This window comes from Dermacentor albipictus, chromosome 2 (genome assembly GCF_038994185.2).
Source record: "Dermacentor albipictus isolate Rhodes 1998 colony chromosome 2, USDA_Dalb.pri_finalv2, whole genome shotgun sequence".
In the NCBI taxonomy this organism is placed as follows: Eukaryota; Metazoa; Arthropoda; class Arachnida; order Ixodida; family Ixodidae; genus Dermacentor; species Dermacentor albipictus.
The window spans coordinates 194,336,875-194,360,734 of NC_091822.1; the positions used below are offsets into that span (position 1 = coordinate 194,336,875).

Sequence of the window (23,860 nt, forward strand, 5' to 3'; positions counted from 1 at the left end):
AACTTTTGTAACGCGAGAGCGTGGGCGGTACAGAGTCGAGCGAAAACGTAGCCTTTCAACTGCCCTCGTTGTTGTCAACGGTAACTTCGATGAGTTCCTTTTTCTAAAAACGAAACAGAACTGGACAAGTAGCATTTTATTTTGTCTTGTAATCATGTTTTTTGCAACGAGTGGCTGAGTACTAGTGACAAAATTGAGGAGTGCTTTCGTCACCTGGCAAGTACTTCAAAGTTCCAGGGGAGTCTCTAATCATGTCCTGCATTTACCTCAGTTTCTCGATTAATAAGCCTCTGTTCGCGATAATAGTGACACCTTGGATATTCTCAAGCACTGATCTATCATTTTAGCTTGACTTATATTTGCCTTTAGTGCCCCTTTAAGCCGTAGTTTGCTTTTGACTTGGTAGTCCAGCATTGCTTTATCTAACTGCACCAGTTTTAATATTATTGATTCAGCATTGTTCCTCAAGGAATTATTCTGGCGCTTTGCAAAGGTGTGCTTTGACAAGCTTTGACTGCATTGGAGCTTTATAAGCCGCATGACAATTGGAATTGTACAGGTCAACAATGCATTGCACTGTGAGTGAAGGGTCGTTGTTTGAAATCTTGCAGATGAGCCAGCCTGCTTGATCGCCTGTTCCGAGTCAGGTTGAAGAGGTTCTCGGTGAATACGAGCTTGAGCTTTTTAGGTGCATGAGGCCAGCTGTAAGGCATGAAAGAGGCCGTGGACCAAGAAAGACACCCTGTAAATTTCACTTGAAAAATAAAAGGCCCGGTTTTGTTGCAATCTGCATTGGGAGTGCTTTATTTCGTCTTGGTGCACCTCAGTCTTGACCTTTTCAAGGCACTCCTGAAAGGGCCCTGGTGTCTGTTTGTTCCACGAGCCTCTTTGCATAGGCGAGATGGAGCTGATAGGAGAAAGGAAAGGCTGTCTGTAATAATAGGAAATTCTCTTCATGGGGTGCATAAATGCAGGGTATTTCTCCATACCTCTTGTTACTGAAAGAAAGGCAGCACTAGTCACTGTGGTCACTAGCTCCTGATTCAGCAACATTGCAATTAATGCCAGTAGCGTAAAAGAGCTGACCACTTTGTGAACTTGAAGTGGTTTGCACCACTCCAAAGAATTGGAGTTCTATCCATGGTCAGAAAGTGGCAGCATGTACTGCATCTTCTGAGGGCATAGCTTGTCTTTCTTCCATTCTCTACACTGAAGGTTGTCGGCAATGTCAGCTAACTTGGAACGAGAACCAGATGAGGTGTTCATCCATCGCCCATCACTAATCACTACCTGCGCTAGACGAGCTGAATGGAAAAGTCGTAGAAGGACTAGTGCACAGTGGGCAAGTCCACCTCCCTTTTGTGAGGCTTGCGGCCAGATCCAGTCTCGGATTGGTTGACGCGAGCCATAGCTTTTGATCCTCAGTGCACAGTTGGCGAGCCTGGTAAAGGCATCCTTCATGTGCCATTCAAGCTAGTATACTGTACCACTACTCAGGCAATAAGTAAACGTGCAACTCTTATATAAGGATATCTTTTATATGGGGACCTTTGGGCTCTATATACAGATGATTGAGCTTCATTAATACAGAAGTCCGGACCCAGTTCCTCACCAATATTTTAGCTGCTACCGTAGGACAGTCGCTTTCGCCATGGTGATCTCGTCTCAGTAGTATTTTCAGCAGTCCAAAACAAGTTTTTGCTTAAAATTTGCCTTGCAGATTTAAGTGTGGGGAGAAATTTAGCGTGCTTGGCTATGGATATTTATTTCCAAAGAAAAAAAGAAAGATATTCCAGACACTATAATGAAGAAGGAAACGCAGCAAACACAATGCGAGTGAGCTCTGTTTTCAATTGCACTCATGCTCGCATAATGTTTCATTTGGATTACCAACTTGCTTGACCCTTCATCTTGTTGATAGCTTTTAAAGGTGAGTAAGTAAGGATAACTTGAGCTTAATGCTTTCCCAACTAGCTAACTGTAGTTACTCTTTTGGATGTGCAATTTTTTCTTTTCATTCTGGATGGGGGTTCAAGATCACACTGACAGCACATTAACATGGACACTTTCAGAAGTTCTCAGCCAAGATTGTGCATAAATTAAAACATTCATATTAGGAGTTTTGATGGAAAGCAAACTTAGATTTATGGTGAACATGATAATTAGTTTCATCTGAATTTGACTGTCTCTTAAAATCACATACTTTGCAGCTCATTGCTTCATTAAGCTCATTTATGTTTCCAAATAAGGTCAGCCACAGAAGCACCAAGTTCACATCAGGGTTCACACACTTGCAAGGAAGTGCAAATGTAATGTTTTTGTTTGCATTTCTGAGTATTAAATTTGTGTTCTGCATTTGCTGTGCCTGCTCAATGCTTGCTTAAGTGCGAACATAGATTTTAAAGTTATCTTCCTTTATTTTTGGACCAAATTTGATAGAAGTATAGATGCTTGTTTATTATTCTCTTCTTATTCTAAAAATGCTATTATTTCTTTCTGTAGGTTTATTACTTCATGAGATAATAAAGAAAATGACTTGTTTTTAGAACACTGTACAAATAGCCATTGCACAAGAATCTGCAAATGGCACATGGATCAATAGTACAAAGCACTAGACACATGAGCATGGAAGCACCTTTAGGATTGGGTCATTATTTCTGGTTTTAGAGCACACTGAACTCCAGTGTTTTCAAAATGGTCATGCAGGGGTCACACAAAATGCAAAATTTAAGAATCCTAAAACAAACATTTTAAAAACCTTCTCCCTATGTTGTGTGCTTCAGCCATCTAGTTTCATGATGCAAGAATAGTTATTTTTCTATCTTCGATAGGTACTTATATATCCTAGTTAAAGGTTTGCTGGGTGTTTTGAGAAAACGGAGAAAACATACCAATCATCTTTAAAATTAATGAGCTTTATAAAATCAGCCTTAAGATTAATATATTATGGCTGAAACATAGTCACTTCAAATACAAAGCTTTGCATATAATAAGAGATGCAGACTCCAAAAATGAAATTTTACAAAACTAGACGTGTTGCAAATTTTTGGACCTAAAGGCTCTGTCCTCCTTTAAAGGGCCCCTCACCAGGTCAGGCCATCTTGAGCTGACAAGCGCAGAGCATACCAATGCGTGCTAACGATTGTATTTGCAAAGAATCACATTGCTACGCATCGTGGAAAGGTCTGAAATTTCAATCTGAACACTGTTTTCCCTTTCCCTTGCGGCACCGCGCTCCAGGCCGGACAGTGACGTGCTCGTGTCCCTGCATCTACGTACTTGTGACTACACTGTGACGTCGGTCATGGTGACGCGAGACTTCAAGAATTATTCAAGGCAACATTTGTTATTTGTGTGATCTGTTGCTTGAATTGACGAATTGAAGTTTAAACAGTAAAACACACAAATGGAATGTCTGCATGTTTTTTGTTTTACTTCGCACCGAAGCAAGATAGATGTACATTCGCTTCGTCTGCTTGTTTCCACGGTCGTGCAGTCACATGCGCAGGTATCGAAACTATGCCATTTTCTACAGTGTTCCAGCGCGTGATCATGCTCTGCGATCTGCTTGTTCTGCCTCAGTATTCGTGTAGCACTGAACTATACCGCTAGTCGTGTGCTTGGGCACAGCGCACAAAATTGTGCGCTGCATGAAACGACAACAGCTCGCGAGCAACTCCATCAGTAAAAAAGCGCAGCATTCATTAAAAAAAAAAAACCGACGAGAAAAAGAAAATGAAGGCGACGCCCGTGACATATGCGTCACGCGATCCTCAAGGTCCAGTATGGGAGAATGCAGGGAAGGAATTTCGCTTGCAGAGGCTAGACGAGATGAGTGAAGAGAGTGTCTAACTATGCAGTGGAGCTTGCCTTCTGAATTCATAGGTTCATGGCAGTGAAATATTCGGGTATTAATCTATTCAGTTATTTATGCAGAATCGGCTATTAATGAGCTGATTTGAAACATTTTTGCGGCAGAACATGTGAGGACACGTAACTTCCAGCATATAACTAAAATTTGCTATGGGGCCTAATGAGGGGCCCTTTAAGGCTGCCAAAGTTCATACCAATACTGTGAATGTTAATACAAAATACTACTTTTTATGGACTTTGCATGCCTTTGTCAAGTATTCAAAGCTTGGAGAGATGTAGATATGCTGTAAATAATCGGTCTCCACAGCATCTTGTTGCACAGAATTGCCATTCATTATTTCAGTATTTCATGTAATTGAGGGTCATAATGAGAAGACATTACAGTACTGTGAGGCTGTGAAGGGCTTGTTTAACCCTTTCACGGTCGAATTTTTTTTGCCATATGCGACCGCCCATGGTCGATTTTTTTAATTGCACATTCCAATTTTTCTAGGGTGACCGTAAAGTGAGAAAAAAGTACTTTTCGTTGGTATATACTGTTTATTCATGTATAACAACAATAAAAAAAGGAAATAAACTTATAAGAATTGAAAATTTGATGCATTGTTACGCACATAGCTCAAGGCTTAGAAAATGCGCACACGAGAATAGCGTAATTGAACTGCGTAGGTGAGCATCCTCAAGAAAACTGTGTGGTTGTGTGCCCGTCAAAAAAGCAAACCGTGTGACAAACTTCCGCTAATCTTCACCTTCTTCATCATCATCATCATGACCACCATCATCATCATCATCAGCCTGGACACGCCCACTGCAGGGCAAAGGCCTCTCCCATACTTCTCCAACCACCCCGGTCATGTACTAATTGTGGCGATGTTGTCCCTGCAAACTTCTTAATCTCATCCACCCACCTAACTTTCTGCCACCCCCTGCTATGGTCCCTTCCCTTGGAATCCAGTCCGTAACCCTTAATGACCATCGGTTATCTTCCCTCCTCATTACATGTCCTGCCCATGCCCATTTCTTTTTCTTGATTTCAACTAAGATGTCATTAACTCGCGTTTGTTCCCTCACCCAATCTGCTCTTTTCTCATCCCTTAACGTTACACCCATCATTCTTCTCTCCATAGCTCCTTGCGTCGTCCTCAACTTAAGTAGAACCTTTTTCATAAGCCTCCAGATTTCTGCCCCGTACGTGAGTACTGGTAAGACACAGCTGTTATACACATCTTCATCTTATTGCCAACCAAAGGCAATTAGTTTTCATGCATTTTCAAAAAAAGAAAAAAAGAAAAGAAAAGGAAATGCATGCACGGCGGCATCCTTCCTACGCGCACCCCTGTGAGCACTAAACGAGCGAGAAACAGGTGGCTGCCCTTTGAGCGATTAGTAACGAAATAGCCATCAGTTTTGCAAGCGAAAGAGCTGAAATCGCCCGCGGAACAAAACCCAAACCGTCACCCGCCTGTGCATAGGCCAAAGTGCGAGTGGTAGTACATAAACGCGCCACAGGAAACTAGCTCGAAAACAAACCATGCCACAAAAACCGAGAGAGGGAGGGGTGAAAAAAAAATTCCCTAGTTCCCACATAGTGGCAGCACATGCCAGAAAAGAAAAAAATTAGGAAATAGGCGTGCTTTTTAAACATACAAATGGCAGCATAAATGTACAGCATCGACCATTTTGGACTTGTCCGCGGTGCCGTATATTTATGTCATTGGCCCTGAAAGGATTAACTAATGGGACTTTAGCTGGTGTGAATGACCTCAACCTTAAAAAGTTGTATTGTTGATTAGAAATGACAGGTTTCTCAAGTTAGCCAAAAAATACTTGAAATATGAAAATTAAAAAAAAAAATTTAACCCTTCAACAGATGTACATTCTTAAAAATTTGAGCTCCTTGAGGCTCCAGCAGATTTGCATGTTTTAAATGAATTTTTGGGCACATAAGATCATATTTTTTATCACAGGATTTAATAAATTAGTAAGTAGTACTGGTGAAGCATTAAATATGGCTTTTACCCCACATATTATGGGTAAGACCAAAGAACATGTACTCTGGTTTGTGAAAATGTAAATCTAGAGAACAACTGCAAGGAAATGTAAGCTTGTTGCATTACCTCACAGTAGTCCTTTTGCTTTAAGGATGGAAATGAACGATTACTTGGCAGTTTTTTTTTTTTTTGGCAGGGTAACATAAATGAACAGACGTGATTAGCAACCATGGATGTCTAACTATTTAACCATCAGCTATCTAATACCCAAGTCAGACAGCCAAATTTAGCATCACTTTGAGGGAGTGCACTTTGCTGTTAGTGTCATTCGCAGTCTGTTTAGTGATGTCGCAGATTTGAAGGTTTAGTGGCACTTGCTGTATAGTGCACAATTGCCAGTGACTACATTCGTTAAAACGAAGTGTAGGCTCAATAGCAGCGCTTCAAAAATAAATAAAGAAATACTCAATGCAGACGTGGCACTAATTCAAAGGCCTCTTTTTTGTAATTTAATATGTGTGAGTGTTCCTGTGACATCAGTGGAACCAAAGCAAGCTTGAAACATTCATTTTTGACACCTATCAAAATCAGCCACGGAGTCTGCCATTTTGACTGTGTAGATTTTGAATATGTTCCTTGCTTGAATTGGCTCAATATGAATAGGCATGTTGACAAAATTATATCATTTCTATTTTTAGTGCAAAAGTTCTTGGAAATGTAACAAAACGGTAACTGTTTTCAATACTGAAAATGCCGAGAACCATATTAAGCAATTTGGCTTCATAGATTGTCATTGTCATCAATCCTGAATAACACTTTGTTTTGCTGTCTAGCACCCCGCCACCAAAGTGGCACTCAGCGGGGCAAACTGCACTCACTCGAAGTGTCATTAAAATTGCCTGTCTGAATGGAGTATAAGCACAACATACCAAAGTGGCAAGCACCAGCAGAGTCTGTACCTATTTAAGATACACAACTGTTTTCAAAGTTATGAAACTCTCCATTTGCTTCTGGTATGGTATGTGCTGGGAACTTGAAAACTCAAGTGCCTTCCGTTCACATGCATGTATTCACCATCAGTGGTGTGTGAATCAATATTAGGCACCGTTCACACCCTAACCAATATTTTATAAGGGTATACATTCACTCATACTTGCCTATAGTGGCACTCACCCACACTCACTTCTGCTTACACTTATCCGCTAGACTAACCAACTCTGACTTACATTAACGCTGACATCTCTGGAATGAGTAATTTCATGAGTACATTTATGTGCAAATGTGCTTAGTTATGGCACTTATTATGCTCATTACTGCAGTGATGTATGTTCTCACACAACAGCATTCACACTGCATTAAGAGTTGGTCACAGAGCCCACTCATTAAAACATACAACACAGATCTGGTGGCTTTCTGTGCTCATGATGGCTGAACTCATCCTCTTCGCATATTTTTTTCTGTGAATGATCTGTCATTTATTCAACTTAAAGCAGCATGCAAAAACCGTCTCATCATCAAAACAAGGGCACTAGATGACGACATGTGCTATGGCCTTGTTGCAATCACGAAAGTTGCACGATGCATTATCTATCATACTGATGTGAAAGTGGTACGCATTTGTAAAAGTGGTGCTCAATCTTAATTGATACTGTGAAGTTGAACTTCTTATGCTGGAAAGCTCCAGCCTTCTCAGTTTCCTGCAAATTAACCTCTCCGTGTACAATCCTTTGCACAGGGCCTATTCATTCCATGTGAGTGCAGAGGGCCAAATGCAGCCAGTGCCATTCCCACCAGATGCACTTATGGGTGCTGGCATTCCACGGCATGCACGACAGATCAACACGCTGTCGCATGGTGAAGTGGTGTGTGCGGTGACCATCTCGAGTCCCACCAAGTATGTCTACACGGGGGGCAAAGGTTGCGTCAAGGTCTGGGACATCAGTCAACCAGGATCCAAGAGTCCTGTTTCACAGCTTGACTGTCTGGTAAGTACTGGTTTAAAGGGGCCCTGAACCTATATTTATTGAAGTCGAGAAATGCATTTGAAGTTAAAATAGACTATTTCAGAAATACTTTGCCACAAAAAGCACTTAAATGCTGCGTTCAGCATAAGTGGAGTTATTGGCAGTCAAAGACAGCTTGTGATCCCCTTCGCAGTGTTCCTGCTGCTTCTTCAATGCCTTGCACTTTGAAGGCTACAGCGGAGCGGTACATGCCCACAATGCTCCTTCTCCTTAACATCACAGTGGCGCACAGTTCAAATTTGATTTCGGATGTTCACGTAGATGCCACTATTTCCAATTTTGGCATATGCGACGCACCAAACGTGGTTATAGTGCAGTGCGGTTGTATGCGCAGAATTTGCTTTGTGCAAGACAGGGATCGACTACACGCTCGTGCACATATGCTCCAGTCTGACCGTGCTACGTGGTGCATACTGGCTTTGCCCTGCACCAGCTTGACTGATGGATAGTAACCACAACCAACTTGTGCATTTTAAAGTGCTGTCAATAAATAGCTTAATACGAATTGATACCTGTAAAGGTGTCTAGCCAGGAGTGACCAGAAGTGAGCGCATGCTGGCGAGTGTGTGTGTCATCTTGTATTCTTTCATATGGTTCGAGGCTAGTTGAGTGTGCAGAACAAGTTGAACTTAGCGAGACCCAATTGCCATGGCACCAACAATCAGCGTGGCAAAAGTTTAATCCCTAAGTGCAACCGAGCATGAGCAGACAATATTCAGCTTCTTCCAGAAGCATTTAATTCTTACCGAAATTTAATAGCAGATTTTCGCTTACTTCAGCCTGTTTAATAAACTGCATCAATAAATATTAGCAGTAACAGTAGAAAGGAGCTGACTGATCCAAAAACCCTTCTTGATTGAAGTCAAATATCAGCTAATGGCAGCCGTCTATGAGAATCTTGCATATGACGGCATATGTAAGCCAGCGGCGGCTTTGAAGTGGGTGAAGAGAAGGCCTCGTTTGAAAAGAAAGTGCTTGAGAATAAGGCCACTTTGCACTCTGCTTGCGAGCTTCATGTGCGCGCATGACTACAAAATTTGCCCATATGTTCATAGCAATGTATGCTATCCCTGGACTACATTTTTTCACCAAGCCTGAGGGTTGGTTCAGGACCCATTTAACATTTCCAGCAGCAAGAGCAAGATCACCTGAGGAAAAAGTGAATAGCTTTACCCATTCACACTTGTTGCAATAGGTTGCAATACTGGTTCAGGGAAACTCGCTGCTGTGTTTCACTGTAAAGGTGCATTTGATTGCTGTGATATCCTGTTTCAGTTTCATGCCACTACACTACAATTGCCAAGTGTGCTGAAGACTGCAGTATAATGTTCTCTGTGGTGCTCAACATAATGTATTAGGCTGATGCAAAGTTTCTGATTTTGTGTGGACTGCATGTAAAATGTAAATAAAAAGCTGATGATTCAGCAACAATTAGAGCTGGGCTGCAGAGTTGTATGTACTGATAGCTGATGTATACAGACAACATAATTTTGCAACTTCAGCAAACTTACTTCATTTCTTATGTTTGTGCCATTTTCCTCCAGCTAGAAAGAATGGGCTTGATGAAATAGGATTCTAGACTGCTGAAAAAGATTACAGAAAGCTTGGGGATATTGGCGGCATGTGTTCAGATGTGAAGCTGGATGTTGCAAAAGCTGTTTAGCTAGTCATGAAAGCATTCTTGCATCTGTTTGGGTGCTTGTTAAACTATAGTTAAAATTCAGTCAGCAGTATCTCTCCTTCTCTCCTCTCTGGTTATCTCGCATGCTACGTAAACTTGACGCTGCCTATTCAAAAGTTACATGTTGCACTTCATACAATTCAAAGTGAAGACTGTGTTTAGGCAGAATTTATTCGTAGGACTATACTGTGCAGCATGGTTGTCATAGCTCGTATGCCTCTGTGTGTTGCAGCAAAGGGACAATTACATCCGCTCCTGCAAGCTTCTTCCTGATGGGAGAACACTCATCGTTGGTGGGGAAGCTAGTACCATTTGTATCTGGGACCTGGGTGCGGTAAGTGCAGTGTTAAAGTTTATCTCTGATGAGCAACCAAGAATGTGTTGCACACCAAATATAAGTTGTCGTGTCACACAGATTTTTCATCTCTTGTTCTAAGTTAAACAGGAGTGTGTATTGTGCTTTAAATGAATGATGGGCCAAAGTATATTGTAGAACTATAGGAATTGTATTTGCTGGTTTCAGCGCCAGTGAGTATGAAGGTACGAAAACCTGCCCCAGTGGCTGTGGTTTTCTGCTACTGAGCATGAGCTTGTGGGTTTGATTCATGGCCATTGCAGCTGCATTTTAGTGGAGATGAAATGCAAAAATACTCGTGTGCTTAGATATAATGTGCGTTAAAGAACCCCAGGTGCTGATAAATATTGTGGGACCCCCCCTACCACTACGACGACGTCTCCATAGCCCAGGTGTTACTTTAGGACTGTATACTTTCATTTTGATTTTATATGTAGATGAGAGAAGTGTGCTACAGAAATATACTGTATATTTAGGCATAGAAATATACTGTATATTTAGGCATAGAAAACCCTCTTTTTGAGCCTGTATTCGGAGAAAAAGAACACAAAATCATGTGTGGCTCGTAGGAAAAGCCTCCTAAAACAATACTCAAATAATTATTTTAACAGCTCAATGCAATTATTGTCTCAAACAAAGCCCCAGGAACAATTTTAATTCTTTAAGCTGGCATCATCGGCAAAGTGGATGGAAAATATGGATATGACATGCAGGTATCATGCATGATCGCAGATATACATGAAACCAGTCTATTGAATACATATGTAGTTCTTTTCATAGTTTTTAAAATTCTTTGACACTTATTATTGGACTCCACCAGGGATTTCTGTGCATTGTTACACCAGCTAAGTTGAAATTTGTGAGCACATATGACCTTCTGGAGGTTGCTGAAGCTTACATCAGAACAGTTATACAGTCGAACCTTGATATATCGAACAGCGCGGTGATCACAAAATAGTTCGATATAGCCAGAATTCAATATATAAAATCACGTAGAAAACACGTAAAAAAATAGCACAAATCAATCAATGAACCAATTGTGGCGCAATAGATACTCACATGAAGCTTCAAACAAAGTATATTTATTTCGTTCGCTGAAAGTACTGAAGCAACGTAGCCTGCTTCATATTGGCAACTGCGTGCTTGACCATGGCGTCCTCAACATAGTCCAAACGGTCCACAAGAGACAGTCCAGTGCCTTCTATTGCGCCGCAGTAGCGCGGCGTACAACGGCCAAAGCAGCTACAGCCTCAATGTTTGTCGTGGAAGCATTTGCCAGAACAGGCCCGTTTCGTCAGCATTAAATATCTGATTGGGCTCATACTTAGTGAGAATCTGAGGCCACTCTTGTTCAAGCCACTTCTTAATCTCGCCTTCATTGGCGTCCTCACTTTCGCCCGCAACTATCTTCCCGACAATGTTAAAGCGGGCCTTAAAACGTTGCAGCCAACCGCTGCTGGCATTAAAGTTCTCGGCGCCGAGAATGAATGCAAAGTTCTTGGCCTTCTGCTGTAGCATTGGTCCTGATAAAGGAATATTCCAGGCCCTTACGTCGATAAACCATTTGTACAGCGCCTTCACGACGTTTTCAAAGGCAGCTTTGCGCACCCGCCGCTGCGCCTGAGTGCTGGTTCTGTTCCGCCTTGGCCTTTATGTCACTCTTGTTTTTCAGCAGAGTGCTCAAAGTACTCCTTGTGATGTTGAAAGCTTCGGCGACGCTCGACTTCTTTTCTCCATTTTCAACGCGCTGTATCACTTCCAATTTCTCAGCAAATGTCAGGGACGTCTGCTTCTTCGCGTTTGCAGCCATCACACCAACCACGACAGGCCTAAGCCACACACACACTAACAACGACTGGCGTAGCACAAGCGGCAGCACCAAGACGCACGTGTCGTTCACGTTGTCAAACTAGCCAACCTGGCCAAGCCACGGCCACGCCAAGCCGCCGTGTGCCTGCGCCGCTACGTTCAAATGGCGCCCTCGGTGCAACCGATGTGGGCAGCTGTCGTACGCAGCAGTCTGGAACGCCCATCGCGCCGCCGCTATCTTCGAGAGTGTTGCGGGAAAGCTCGCCTCCTGTCAACAGAGCGCACTTGGTCTGGGGCGGCGAAGTTCGATATATCTATTTTACATCCGGCCCCGTTTGAAATAAAAAATTTAAAATGCATGCGATTTTTCACGTGATATAGAAAGTGTTCGATATACGCAATAATTCGATATATCCGTGTTCGATATATCGAGGTTTGACTGTACATGGTTGAGCTCGTTGGTTTGGATACGACACCATAGCACCTGTATTGCCTAACTCATTTCGTCCTATCTTCTGTGCTGTTTGTATATTATCAAAAGTGTAACCTGTCTCAGTCAGAACCGTGGCACCATTGTGCAATGTTAGCAGTGCAGTGACTTGAGCCTGTCTTGTCGCAGCCAACCCCGCGAATCAAGGCTGAGCTGACTTCAAGTGCACCTGCGTGCTATGCCTTGGCCATCAGCCCCGACTCCAAGGTTTGCTTCAGCTGCTGCTCGGATGGGAACATTGCTGTCTGGGACCTGCACAATCAGACGCTTGTCAGGTATGTGAGAACTAAATTTGCCAGCTCTTAGCAGCAGGAGAAAGATGGCCCCTTGATGCACAATAGAAATTCAAAGAAAAGAGATTCTGTCCTAAAAAGAAAAGAATAAGTTTTTGTGTTTATTTACACAGGAGCAGCTTACATTTATGGTATGACCTTTAATTCGTCTTTTACTACTTAAGTTAAATATACTCTTCAGAATCTTTTGAAATAACTGAAAATGTCTTGTGCATGACAGGGCACCGCTTTGAAAATCTCTTCACAAACCTTTTGACTTTCTTCTAAGGTTGCTGTCTTTCTCCCTCCTCGCACTGCATACTAAAAAATTTTATTGCGATAGCAATTATGTGGACAGTCTAGGCGCATTACTGCCATTGGCATCGCTGTTGTTGTGTGGTCCAAGGGTGATGAAATTGTCGCCGTGCGCCATATGATGTGTGTGCGAGTGAAAGCATGCGAGGGTGAGCCGGTGGTCACGGCTCAATCTTGCGCACTCAACGGAGGGAAGTGGTGAGGAAGTACACCGTCTTACGTCGCGCACAAGGCTTTGAGGGCGGGGTAGGGAGGGCAGGGTAGCTGCCGTGCTTCCTCACTCCAGCATTTTGACAGTCATCAAGTGAAATCAGCACAGTCATCAAGTGAAATGTGTTCATGTTTGCTTGTGCACATGTTACAGTATGCTTGTTCATTTAGTTAGTAAGCAAATGTTTACAAGATTATGTGGCTGATAAACTACTATCCTTACTTCATATAGCTGTCTACAAATTTGTTATTGCAATCGATGCTTCACTTTACGGACGAAACTGCGACTTTATTCAGTAAGAGCATGTTCTATGTGGTGCCTGCAGCTGCGTGCTTCATAAGCCTAACAAGTTGTTGTGGTTCTCTTCAATTTATCTTAATGAGAATCTGCATCACAACATTCCGTAGACACATTCCTTTTCAGGTTATGGCCGACTGGCTATAGATGACTGAGAAGTAAACAACTCTAACTTGCTGAACCCAGTGTCTAATTTCAGCACTTTGTAGCAAATGCTTTCATACATAAATACAATTTTTTGCTATGTAGCTGGTTGAAAGCTCTTGCCATACATCGAGTCTTCCAAATTTGAATGCAGGCAGTTCCAGGGGCATACAGATGGTGCAAGTTGCATTGATATTTCAAGTGATGGCACCAAGCTGTGGACTGGTGGTCTAGACAACACTGTGCGTTCTTGGGACCTTCGTGAGGTGAGTGCTTTGTGTGTGCTTTGTGATAAGCACATCACCGCAGTTGAATCATGTTATAACCAAGTTGCATCCGACATCAACATGACTTCATTATCTCCCATATTTCTTTAATCATAGATTGTGGTTACATACTGATATCAGCGAGAAAAATTCTATATTTACTTCATTACATCCAATAATTTGTTATATTCGTAGTAAAGAACGCAGTAGCAAAACTGTGAATGACGAAACTAACTTTTTATTGGGCGAACCTGTGCATATGAACAAGTTACACTCAAAGCACAATGATATCAATATTTGGCGATCGTTGAAATCTTATCTGCAGGTCAAGCGCATCATCTTTTATATGTGAGCCATCGAAGATTCCAGAGTAGTTGCATGGTGTCCGCCAGTCTTCTAGAAAGTACTATAGAATTAGCGTCATGCACACTGTCAGATCTCAGAAGGTGCAGCGACAACAGACAACAGATAGAACCATCAATAACATTCGAGAAACTTCCGATACATGCAGGCGCATCCTGCGCGGAGTGATAACATTTCATATTTGTCAGATGGTGAACAGCGTTCACCAGAGAAAGATAAAAAAGCACATGTGTCAATATCAAACTTTGACTATACATTCTGCAATATTGCCAGTCTGTGGGTCAATTCCTCCTACTTTTCCTCCTGTTTTTATTTTTCTTTAATAGCGCATAGCACAGTAATGTCCTAGGAAATTTTGTTGTCAGTGGACACTATGAATCATTCTCATAGGCGGGCTGAGGGAGATATGTAGATGAAATTTAGGCAAAGTGAGAGTAAAGAGTAAAGGTCTTGTGATAATCAGCATGGCTATAACTTATTTCCTAAAAATGAACCACTTTTAAAGCCAAGTGAAGTGCTATAGCTCAGAGTGGCGGGGAGCATGGCGTGAAGCAGGACTTCTTTGTCACTCCATGTGAGCAGGACAAAATTGCTTGGTTTCTCCAGTTGGCTTCAGTTCAGTACGGGTCCTTATGAAAGCAAGAAAGCCTAAGGTGACCGGTGTCCTTATTTTATAACCAAAGCCAAAAGAGTTGAAGCTTGCGGGCCAGCTGCATGAGTGCAGGTCGCGACTGCTTTACTTGGTCAAATACTTAAAGGCTAAAGGTGTCTTCAGTTCGTATCAATGTTGTGTTTTTTTTCTGTGACGTACAAAATGTGGTCATTATAAAATACATCACTAAATCACCTGGATCTTCGAGAACCCTACAGACCTCATTATTTCACAAGGACTGTACTTTTCCCAACCATTGTTTTCCATGTTGTTGTACGTGCAGGGGCGGCAACTGCAGCAGCATGACTTCACGTCGCAGATCTTCTCATTGGGCTATTGTCCCACAGGGGAGTGGCTGGCTGTTGGGTGAGCTTCCTTTACTCTTGTTCGGGATTTTTCAGCTCTCATACTAATTTTAAACACCAAGGGTATGTGATGCGCAATAGCCAGGGTTTAGTGTCAGTGGTTACATATAGATTGGCTTTCATTATGTATTGCTGCTGTTGCTGGTCCCTGATTAACTAGTTTGTTACTGATGCCCTTGTTCACATAGCATCCTAACAATCGGACACTAATGTTTGCTGTGGCACTGTTGCCTCTTTCATTTGGTTATACTGATGTGGCTCACCGTGTAAGTTCTGCAATACCTACTGAAGTTGTTGTACTAACCTGTTTTCAGTAAGAAAGCTGGACAAATGGGATATTTGGCTCGGACTTATTGAACCTTGGGCAGAATGCCGATATATGCGTGGCCACTGCTTTGCTCATCCTTTACCATTATAGCTTAGGCTTTCTTGGCTGGCAAATTTGAGACCAAAGTACAATCTTTAATTGCTCTCTCCCTAAATGTGGCAGTTTTTTGTGGCTTTGCTCTGTTCAAGAGGACGGGACAAAAAGTTACAAAGCATTGGATTATGCTGCCCTATTAGTTATCAGTAGAAATATGTAACAAATGCTATTTGCGTTCAATGCAGAGAGGGCCTCCTAAATTGCTGAGAGGACGCAGGCATTATTTATTTTGGTGTTCAGGTCGACCCTGCTACCTGTTCTAGGAATGTCGAAACAGGGAAAGGATTGTCTATATGCATAACCAGACTTGCATACAAGTTGGCTCCACTCACTAATGTTGTCCCTCAGGAAAATGCACTCAACATACGTACGCACGTATATGTTATGCATTTTTCTCTCGCCCTAAGAAGCAAGACAAAAGAAGCTTCAAAACTCTTTAACATTATTCTTTCTGTCACATTGTACCAAGACATTCATCGTTTATGAGAAAAAAGGGAGTAGGAGGGGGGGGGGGGGGGGTCAGGAAATGATGTAGCAGAAAAATTAACCACTGAGCTGAGGGTTGGTGTTGAGCTCAATGTTACTGCTTTTTTTATTTTGAAATGCATTGTATGTGCCTGTATGAGTCTACAAGTTTGCAGGAACCTTACTTTAACATGCTGGAATAATTTAGTAATGGCTTGTGGCTCTTCTCATTTAACGTAGCATGGAGAGCAGCAACGTGGAAGTTCTGCACTGTAGCAAGCCAGACAAGTACCAGCTGCACTTGCATGAGAGCTGTGTCCTGTCACTCAAGTTTGCCTCCTGCGGCAAGTGGTTTGTCTCCACGGGCAAGGACAACCTGCTAAATGCCTGGAGGACGCCCTATGGTGCATCTATCTTCCAGGTTAGTATATAATTTAAGGTGAAAAACTGGTTCAGTTGGTGTAGACTGGTGGCAGAAAGCGCAAATACAGTCGAACCCACTTACAACGATACCCGACTTTAACAATATATTGGTTATAACAGTGAGATGCTGCTGCACCATAAATTTTTGCATGTTTTCCATAGTGAAGCAACCCGCTTACTACATTGCATCGATGCCGCATTATCGGTTATAACAATGAAGTCTGTCTGGCTGCTGGGTGTCTGAGCTGAAGGGTAGTGAAATGTGAAATCCTTGAAAAAAAAAAAAAACAAATTTAACATTCAAGTCACTGTATGATGGGCCACTGCTCCAACAGCCGCTGTGCACTCATTTTCCAGCCATCTCCGCGCTTGGCTCTCTCCCATCGCCCTTCCACCCCTCCGAACATGAGTAGGCTGCGCCCATATTTCTATGCCGCCCCACTGTCTGAAACACGAATGGACAGTGCCATCTGCACCACAAGCAGATTGCCCGCATGTTACTCGCTGGCTCCTCATTCAGCGCAGTTCTGCAAACAGCTTAATCGCTCGCGTTCGTTTTTGTTGGTTGCATCAAAGTCGTTCGTGGCCATGTGGTTTCTTAGCCTCGCTTGACTCGCCGCCGAAACGGAAGATGGCTGATCCGCCCACTGATTATTGACGATGCAGGATGCTGCCAGTGAAAAGAAAGCGCACGGCTATAGATTTGGAAACTAAGTTCTTCTAACCAATGAGACGATAGTCGCGAACATGCTTGCAGCAGATAGCAACGGCGACGACGGCAGTGATGACGCGGTAGGGCAGGCTGCCTCACCGTTGTCCTCAGAGGAGGCTTGGCATATGATTCAGTCCCTCCAGGGCTTCGTTTTCACGATGAACCTTCCGCTGTACTTTGTGGAGCACTTGGATGCCTTGGAGAAGGATGTCGGCAAGCTTCGCGTAAAGCATGCAAGGCTGACGGACATAGGCTTTTCTCGTGCAAGCCAGTGAGAAGTATGTGGCGAGGTGCTTGTGGCGAGATGCTTGTGACGATCTCTCCTCAGCATTTCTTCTGGATTTCTCAAGCTGACAGGCTGCTGTGGCAGCTTTCGAGCACTTTTTAAAATTCCCCTTTTGGGGCCAACAAAAACGATGCCTCAGCGGTGCTCGCGTATCGCTTGCCACCTGTGACACCTCTTTGCAGTTCTTATAGGAGTGCCATTCTTTAGCGCCGGCAGCTGCGGATTGTTACATGTGATTGGAGTGCTGAGGAATCAGTTAAATGAGTGAACACGATCAGCAGCTGGATGGAGGAAAGTGGTGAGAAGAGGCACTGGCCTCCCCGCCATTATAATATTCTCACATCAGCATTTTTTCGTGCAACCCAGCTATAACAATTATTGGTCATAACAATGGAATTTTTGTGGCACTTGAATATTGTTATGACTGGGTTCGACTGTAGGTGCATCAGCTTGTTTCTTTGTTCTGCCTTTTGATTGTGAGTTCGCATAAAAAGGCCTTGAACCACTTTTTATCGAAGTCAAGAAATGCATTTGAAGTTAAAATAGACTATTTCAGAAATACTTTGCTGCGTAATGCACTTCAGTGCATTCAGCAGAAGCAGAGTTATTGGCAGTCAAACTTCCCCTACGTGGTGCTTCCACTCCTCTTTCAATGATTTGCGCTGTGAAGGCTATGGCCGAGCGGGGTGTGCCCACAATGCTCCACCTGCTCATGCGCCCAGCTCAAATTTGATTTTGGATGTTCACGTAGACACCACTACCGATTTTGGTACCTAAAATGCACCAAACGTGGTTGTCCTAAGCGAGCCGTAGTGCGCTCTGCCAGTGGACTTGTCATGGCGCTTTGCGGCAGCTGCAATATCTACGCTATGTAACAAGTAGTGCACCACACCTATATTTGCTTTGTGCACGATCGGGCTTGAGTGCGTGCTTGAACTCGTATGCTCCAGCCTGGCCGTGCTATGTGGTGCAGACCGGCTTCGTCCTGCCCCAGATTGACTTATGGGTATTAGCCACATCCACCTTGCGCATGTTGAAGTGCAATCAATAGGTCAATAGGAAGCGATATCTGCCAACGCATCTAACCAGGAGCAGCCAGGAGTGAGTGTGCCCTGACAAGCATGCGTGTGGTCTGACCTTAAGTTACGCATGGTTTGAGGCTAGTTGAGTTCAAAACTAGTTTAAATTAACGAGACCCTATGGCTACACCATCGCTAAGCAGAGTGATTGATGTTTAATTCCTATGCGGGCGGCCACAGCCGAGCGTGTGCAGACAGTAGTCGGCTGCTTCTGCAAGTATGTAAGTGTTATCGAAATTCGAGAGCAATCTTTAGCTTACTTCAGCGTGTTTATTTATTAAACTGCATCAATAAATATACACAGTAACAGTAGGAAGAAGTGCACTGATCCAAGCACCCTTCTTGATTGAAGTCAGCTGTTGGCCAATTGCAGCAGCTTATGGGAATCTGCTATATTGTGAAATAAAGCGTCCAGAAAAAAATCGAGGAGCAGGCTTCCATTGAAAAGAGAGTATTTCACAAAAACGTGACTTTGCACTCTGCTTACAAGCTCCACACGTCACTCACAACTGCAAAATTTGGCTTAGATGTTCACACCAACATAAGCTATCTATCCGCAGTCTATGTTTTTTGACTAAGCCCGAGAAGTGGTTCAGGACTTCTTTAACTCAGTAACACTTCAAGTGTTCTTTTTCATTTTAAAGCGTTCTTTGTGAACCCTCCTGAATTTTCCTGACTGTGTCTGCTAGGTGCGCAATCATGAAATCAGCCAATAATGTTCGTCGGCAATTGCTTTCGATGACAATGTTGCGGATGTAAGAGCAAGCGACTGTTCACTGCTTTTCACACGAAGTTGTTGATTCCCTGCTACATTCAGTGCAATAATATTTGGCTCACATGTTCACGAAGAGTTACCAGATTGGCAACATTTTTCTTACTATGTTCAAAAAGTGTTTCAAGGCCCCTTTAAAACACTTGCCAAATAATAAAAAAAAGTTTTTAGTGGGGCAAGTTGGAGGGTATGCAACAACAAAACTCGTTTCCGTATTTATTTTTAAATATCTGACGGTTTGGTTTTATTTGTTGTTTGCTCTCTCTTAATTCTAATACTGCCATCTCTTCTTCACATGCACCTGTTCCGCAGTCCAAGGAGTCCTCATCAGTGTTGAGCTGTGACATCTCTTCAGATGACAAGTACATTGTCACTGGCTCAGGAGACAAGAAGGCCACTGTGTATGAAGTGATCTATTGAGCACCCACTATGCCCCGTTGTTCCTAATGTGTTGGCCAGCACAGTGTTACAGGGCTGCACAAACTGTACAAAGCAGAGATTTCTCATCTGCCCCCTTTCTTTGTTTTGGCAGAGAACTGTTTGTGGGGTGGCTGTGAGTGCCACTAAAACTGAACCAAGGACTCTATGCTGAACAATGGCTTTAATGACAGCATGGTCAGCACTCTTGAGACAACCTGTGTGCTGCCAATCCTGCATGTTGCTGATATTGTGATCATGACCAGTTGACTGTTCCTATTGCATTGGTAATGGCATTGTGGTGGTTAGCACATAATTAAGTGCTTTGTTGATGCCCATGCTGAAGAACAGATTGTGAAGAAACAGATTATTGTAATGAACATTATGGCCTCCTGATATCACATGTCTAGGATGCTGAAATGCTTTTATGGTTGGGAGGAGATGCAGGGAAAGGTAGCATTTGTTACTTGCCTACCACGATACTGTCCGGTCAGTGTCTGCATATGACAACCATACTGAGGACCTCGATGTAGAACAAGTGCCCTTCCTGCTCTCCTCTTCGAGTTTCAATACTGCCGCTGCCATGTTCCGCACATACCCTTAATTTGAAGGTAATGAAAGCTAAGTTTATGGGCATTACTTTCTGTGCTTTTCCCACTAAAACTTGCATTAGGTGAGTGTTTGGGATATGCTGTCGTGCTCAATTTCTGCATTTCGCCTCTGGATAAACTCTATTCAAGTGACCAGTGCAATTGCAGACAGCCTTTTGCTGTGCCACGAAGGAACATATTGGCATGTAGGCTTGGCGTGGTTGGCAATGAACTTTTCTTGTTTGAAAGCTGGGCAAGAAACCTTTCTTGGTTGTTAAAGAGTAAAGTTCATGGGTACAACACTGATTAAAATTGACCACTCTTATTATCCTTGTCTACTTCCTTCAACTGGTTGGCCGAAACGAAGAAGAAGAAAAAAAGAAACTGTTTCATGACTAGGCCTCTGGCTGCTGCATATCACAGCTTTGCTGAAAAGCGCACAAAAAAAAAAGCATTTTTGAATCTTTGCATTATGCCAAAATTGTCTTTGATTCATCAGATTGTTCAAGCTTGTCTACGAAACGGAATCAACTGCGCTTGTACAAGAGAAGACCTCTTGCTACATTTTCCTGTTGCTGTTTCATGAACTCATGAGACCATTAGAAATATTTCTCTTAGTTTGATGCTGTCAATCTGTGACACGGCACTGGCTTGTACTAGCAGTGGTAGGGCTGTCATGTGTGAAATAGAGTCCTGGTTTCTTTTCTAATATAACATCAGGAACTACACCATCACTTCATGAATCATGAATTGAGTGCACATATGTCTATGTTGGTGTGTGTGCGTGCGTGTATGAATTCTCATTCAGGGATGGAGTATACCTTGATGGTTAACTCTAGGCTACCCTCTGCACTGTAAATAAAGATGTTACAGCAAACTTGGCATGCTGATGGTGTTTTTGTTGAAGAAGGTTGGAAAAAAAAAACTGATGGTGTTCTGCATTCTTGTTGGAGCTACCAGCAACAGGTTATGAACATGGTCTGTATGTGAATGCTTTGATAGAGGTTTTTGATGTCACCTTGGAATAAAAGGGAGCATCAGTGCCAGTGTTTTGCCCTTGGGCGATGTGCAACACTCTTGCCCTGCGTTAAACTATGAGGGAAGGTTTCTCCCTTGTGGACAGTGCCATCAGGGCACCATCTGAACAAATTGCTTAGATGTTTTTGAACTGTACACCATGCTGCCAAAGTATGGCGGACTACGCTGGAACAAAATTTACATTGTGAATCTTGTGTTCTTTCAATGGCTTTGAGAAGCCATATTTGGGTTTTTATACAATTTCATTTCGGTTATCACATAAATGGGCTGCTATCATGTCACATTTGCAGAATGCTTTGGAATTTTTCAAACACATTTGCTGTCCTTGCAGCAGTACATTCTCGGGCTTATCTGGTACTTGGTACTACGAGAAATTATTTCTTGTTGAATAAGTTGTACTGTAAAGTTTAAAAACCTTGACTTGTTGCTGACAGAAATAAAGCATTGAATGCAATGTTTGCAGTGATAGGAAGCTACTCATTTTCTTCTTGAAACAATGGTGCTCATCAATATGCATCTAGTCTGTTGAGCTTGTAGCTCTGTGTGGTTTGCACAGTCAATTTAGGTTCATTGATGAAGCAAAAAGTGAATAATTGATGGAACAGATTGAACATCCACTCTAGAACACGTTCGTAAATGTTATCCTTTCCGTGCCTCCATTTGAAGTCAACAGGAAGTGAAAGTTGAAATTTTTTTTTTCTTTTTCATATGCGACTGGCCTGTAACCGAATTGTGTTTGTTTCTGGGCTTTTGATTTGATGTCTCGTCTCTGTGATCTCCATCATTTATGTTCGCGGTGGCTCAAGTATACACCAGTAGGGCCAAAGCTTAAAAGTTGCATTTTCTTGCAGGAAAGTTTGAATAATTGCTGGATAAAATTTGCGTCCTATGATGAGTAATTTCAACTCCCAAATTGTAAAGCTAATTGTAGACTGCTACGATTTTAGTGACAATTTTCTATCCTAAAGATACACAGCAGTGTACCAATAAAGGTGTGCAAAAATTGGTGGTTGACAAAAATTTATTCCGAGGAAAATGCCACACTCTTTCAGTGAATAATTTGTGTCATTACTGTCGACTCTGGTCTTGTGAACTTGCGCAGACGTGCACAAAAGAGTACTGTAAATAGTCCTTTTTTGACACTTGATATAAATGAGGAAGGATGGATGTTTCTGCCTCCTGTATTTTAATTTTACTGCTGGGATTCTGATGTGACTTAGTTGCTGTAAATATATGACATTTGGTTTCATAAAATGTGTTTGCACAAAAGCTGAACTTGTGTGTCCTGCTTGTTGGAAAAGTATTTTTCACACTGGTGAAGACATCTTAACTCTAGCAAACTTGAGTCAGCTCTGGAAAGTTTAGACGTAACAGTAGCTGGGAAGGCCATGTGCAACAGAAGTCTTGGCACAACACACAATACTTTTTAGGTTAAATTTGATTCAATGTTATGCAAGCACAAATGCATAGAGCTGCTGGTAACTCTCAAAGTTTGCAGGACTTTAATTAATTTGACATATATTACTATAAAATTATACATGGGTGTTGCTTGCCCCATTTCTCGGCAGTATTTTCTCAACACGGGACACTGTGCGATTAGCTTAATGCCGTTCTAATTCTGAAACACTGGCAATTTTCATTGGTAAGCTATGTGCAGAAAAACCTGCAACATAAGTACTGGGACATATAGAAAATGTTCATAAAGTCTTGCAATAATTATTCCGGACACTTATCTTATGATTTAATAAACAATAGCAACGAAAAAAAAGAAGTACCAAAGCTGTTCTTTCCATCCTTTTTCGGCCGACACTTGGCCGAAACCGAAACTGAAGCCTTTCAATGATGGAGGAACCGGAAGCGGGTGATCATCTGCCGCTGCCGCCCTATCACGTTTCAGACGAAAACTTGCGGGATAAAGTGTGTGGAAGGGCCATCCATGGATAGAAACATGGCAGAGGCAGCAGTTGAAACGCCTGCTGTGCGATTTTTCTGCCACAAATGTAACCAGGAAATTAACCCTGTATTACCGGTAAGAACGCTTTATCGCACGATAAGGTTCCTAAGGCTTTACACGCGCTGACTTTCTTCGGCTGCTAGCTTTATTGAGTATGCGTCTAGGCCTAAAATTACTGTCGCCGCTGCTTTGCGGTGATGCTTAGCGTCTGCCCAATTACAATGCGACCGTAGAAATAGGAAAGCAAACGCTGATACGTATATTTAAACTTCTTTCTCTTCTGTAAGAGCCGCATTATGTGCTGCCTGAATTCGCCCACAGACGCATTGCAGCGGTATACCTTTGATTGCGGTGAGATTTTTGATTAAATCCGCAGGGATAAGCGGTGCAAAAGTGCGCGACTACTTCGTTTACACGTTGTACTCGCGTCTTGACGTAGCTAACGGAGCGCCCACTTGCTCGTCGTTTCAGTGGCAGGCTTCTGGGGCTACTTCGTGGGGCGTAAGAGGCGCCAAGGACGACCTGCGCAGATTCTAGAAAGCGATGATGCTTGGCAGCGCAGACTTGCTGGCGCATTTTCTGGCCTACACTG

General features: G+C 42.7%; 2 protein-coding genes across 21 annotated transcripts in view; both read left to right on the plus strand.

Moving 5' to 3' along the window:
• The window catches only part of LOC135898527 (transducin-like enhancer protein 4), a 103,422-nt gene extending 80,833 nt beyond the window's left edge, over positions 1 to 22,589 (plus strand). For all 17 annotated transcript variants that reach the window (XM_065427504.1, XM_065427507.1, XM_065427510.1 and 14 more), the window contains 7 exons: positions 7,600 to 7,849; positions 9,802 to 9,903; positions 12,353 to 12,498; positions 13,617 to 13,728; positions 15,027 to 15,109; positions 16,238 to 16,418; positions 19,582 to 22,589. In XM_065427504.1, coding sequence (XP_065283576.1) covers positions 7,600 to 7,849; positions 9,802 to 9,903; positions 12,353 to 12,498; positions 13,617 to 13,728; positions 15,027 to 15,109; positions 16,238 to 16,418; positions 19,582 to 19,689 — 982 coding nt within the window. In that variant the 3' untranslated portion in view covers positions 19,690 to 22,589. The remainder of the gene's footprint in view (positions 1 to 7,599; positions 7,850 to 9,801; positions 9,904 to 12,352; positions 12,499 to 13,616; positions 13,729 to 15,026; positions 15,110 to 16,237; positions 16,419 to 19,581) is intronic.
• A 596-nt stretch (positions 22,590 to 23,185) lies between these two features.
• Positions 23,186 to 23,860, plus strand: part of Iru (E3 ubiquitin-protein ligase Iruka) — a 30,293-nt gene continuing 29,618 nt past the window's right edge. For all 4 annotated transcript variants that reach the window (XM_065427521.1, XM_065427522.1, XM_065427523.1 and 1 more), the window contains exon 1: positions 23,186 to 23,343. In XM_065427521.1, coding sequence (XP_065283593.1) covers positions 23,251 to 23,343 — 93 coding nt within the window. In that variant the 5' untranslated portion in view covers positions 23,186 to 23,250. The remainder of the gene's footprint in view (positions 23,344 to 23,860) is intronic.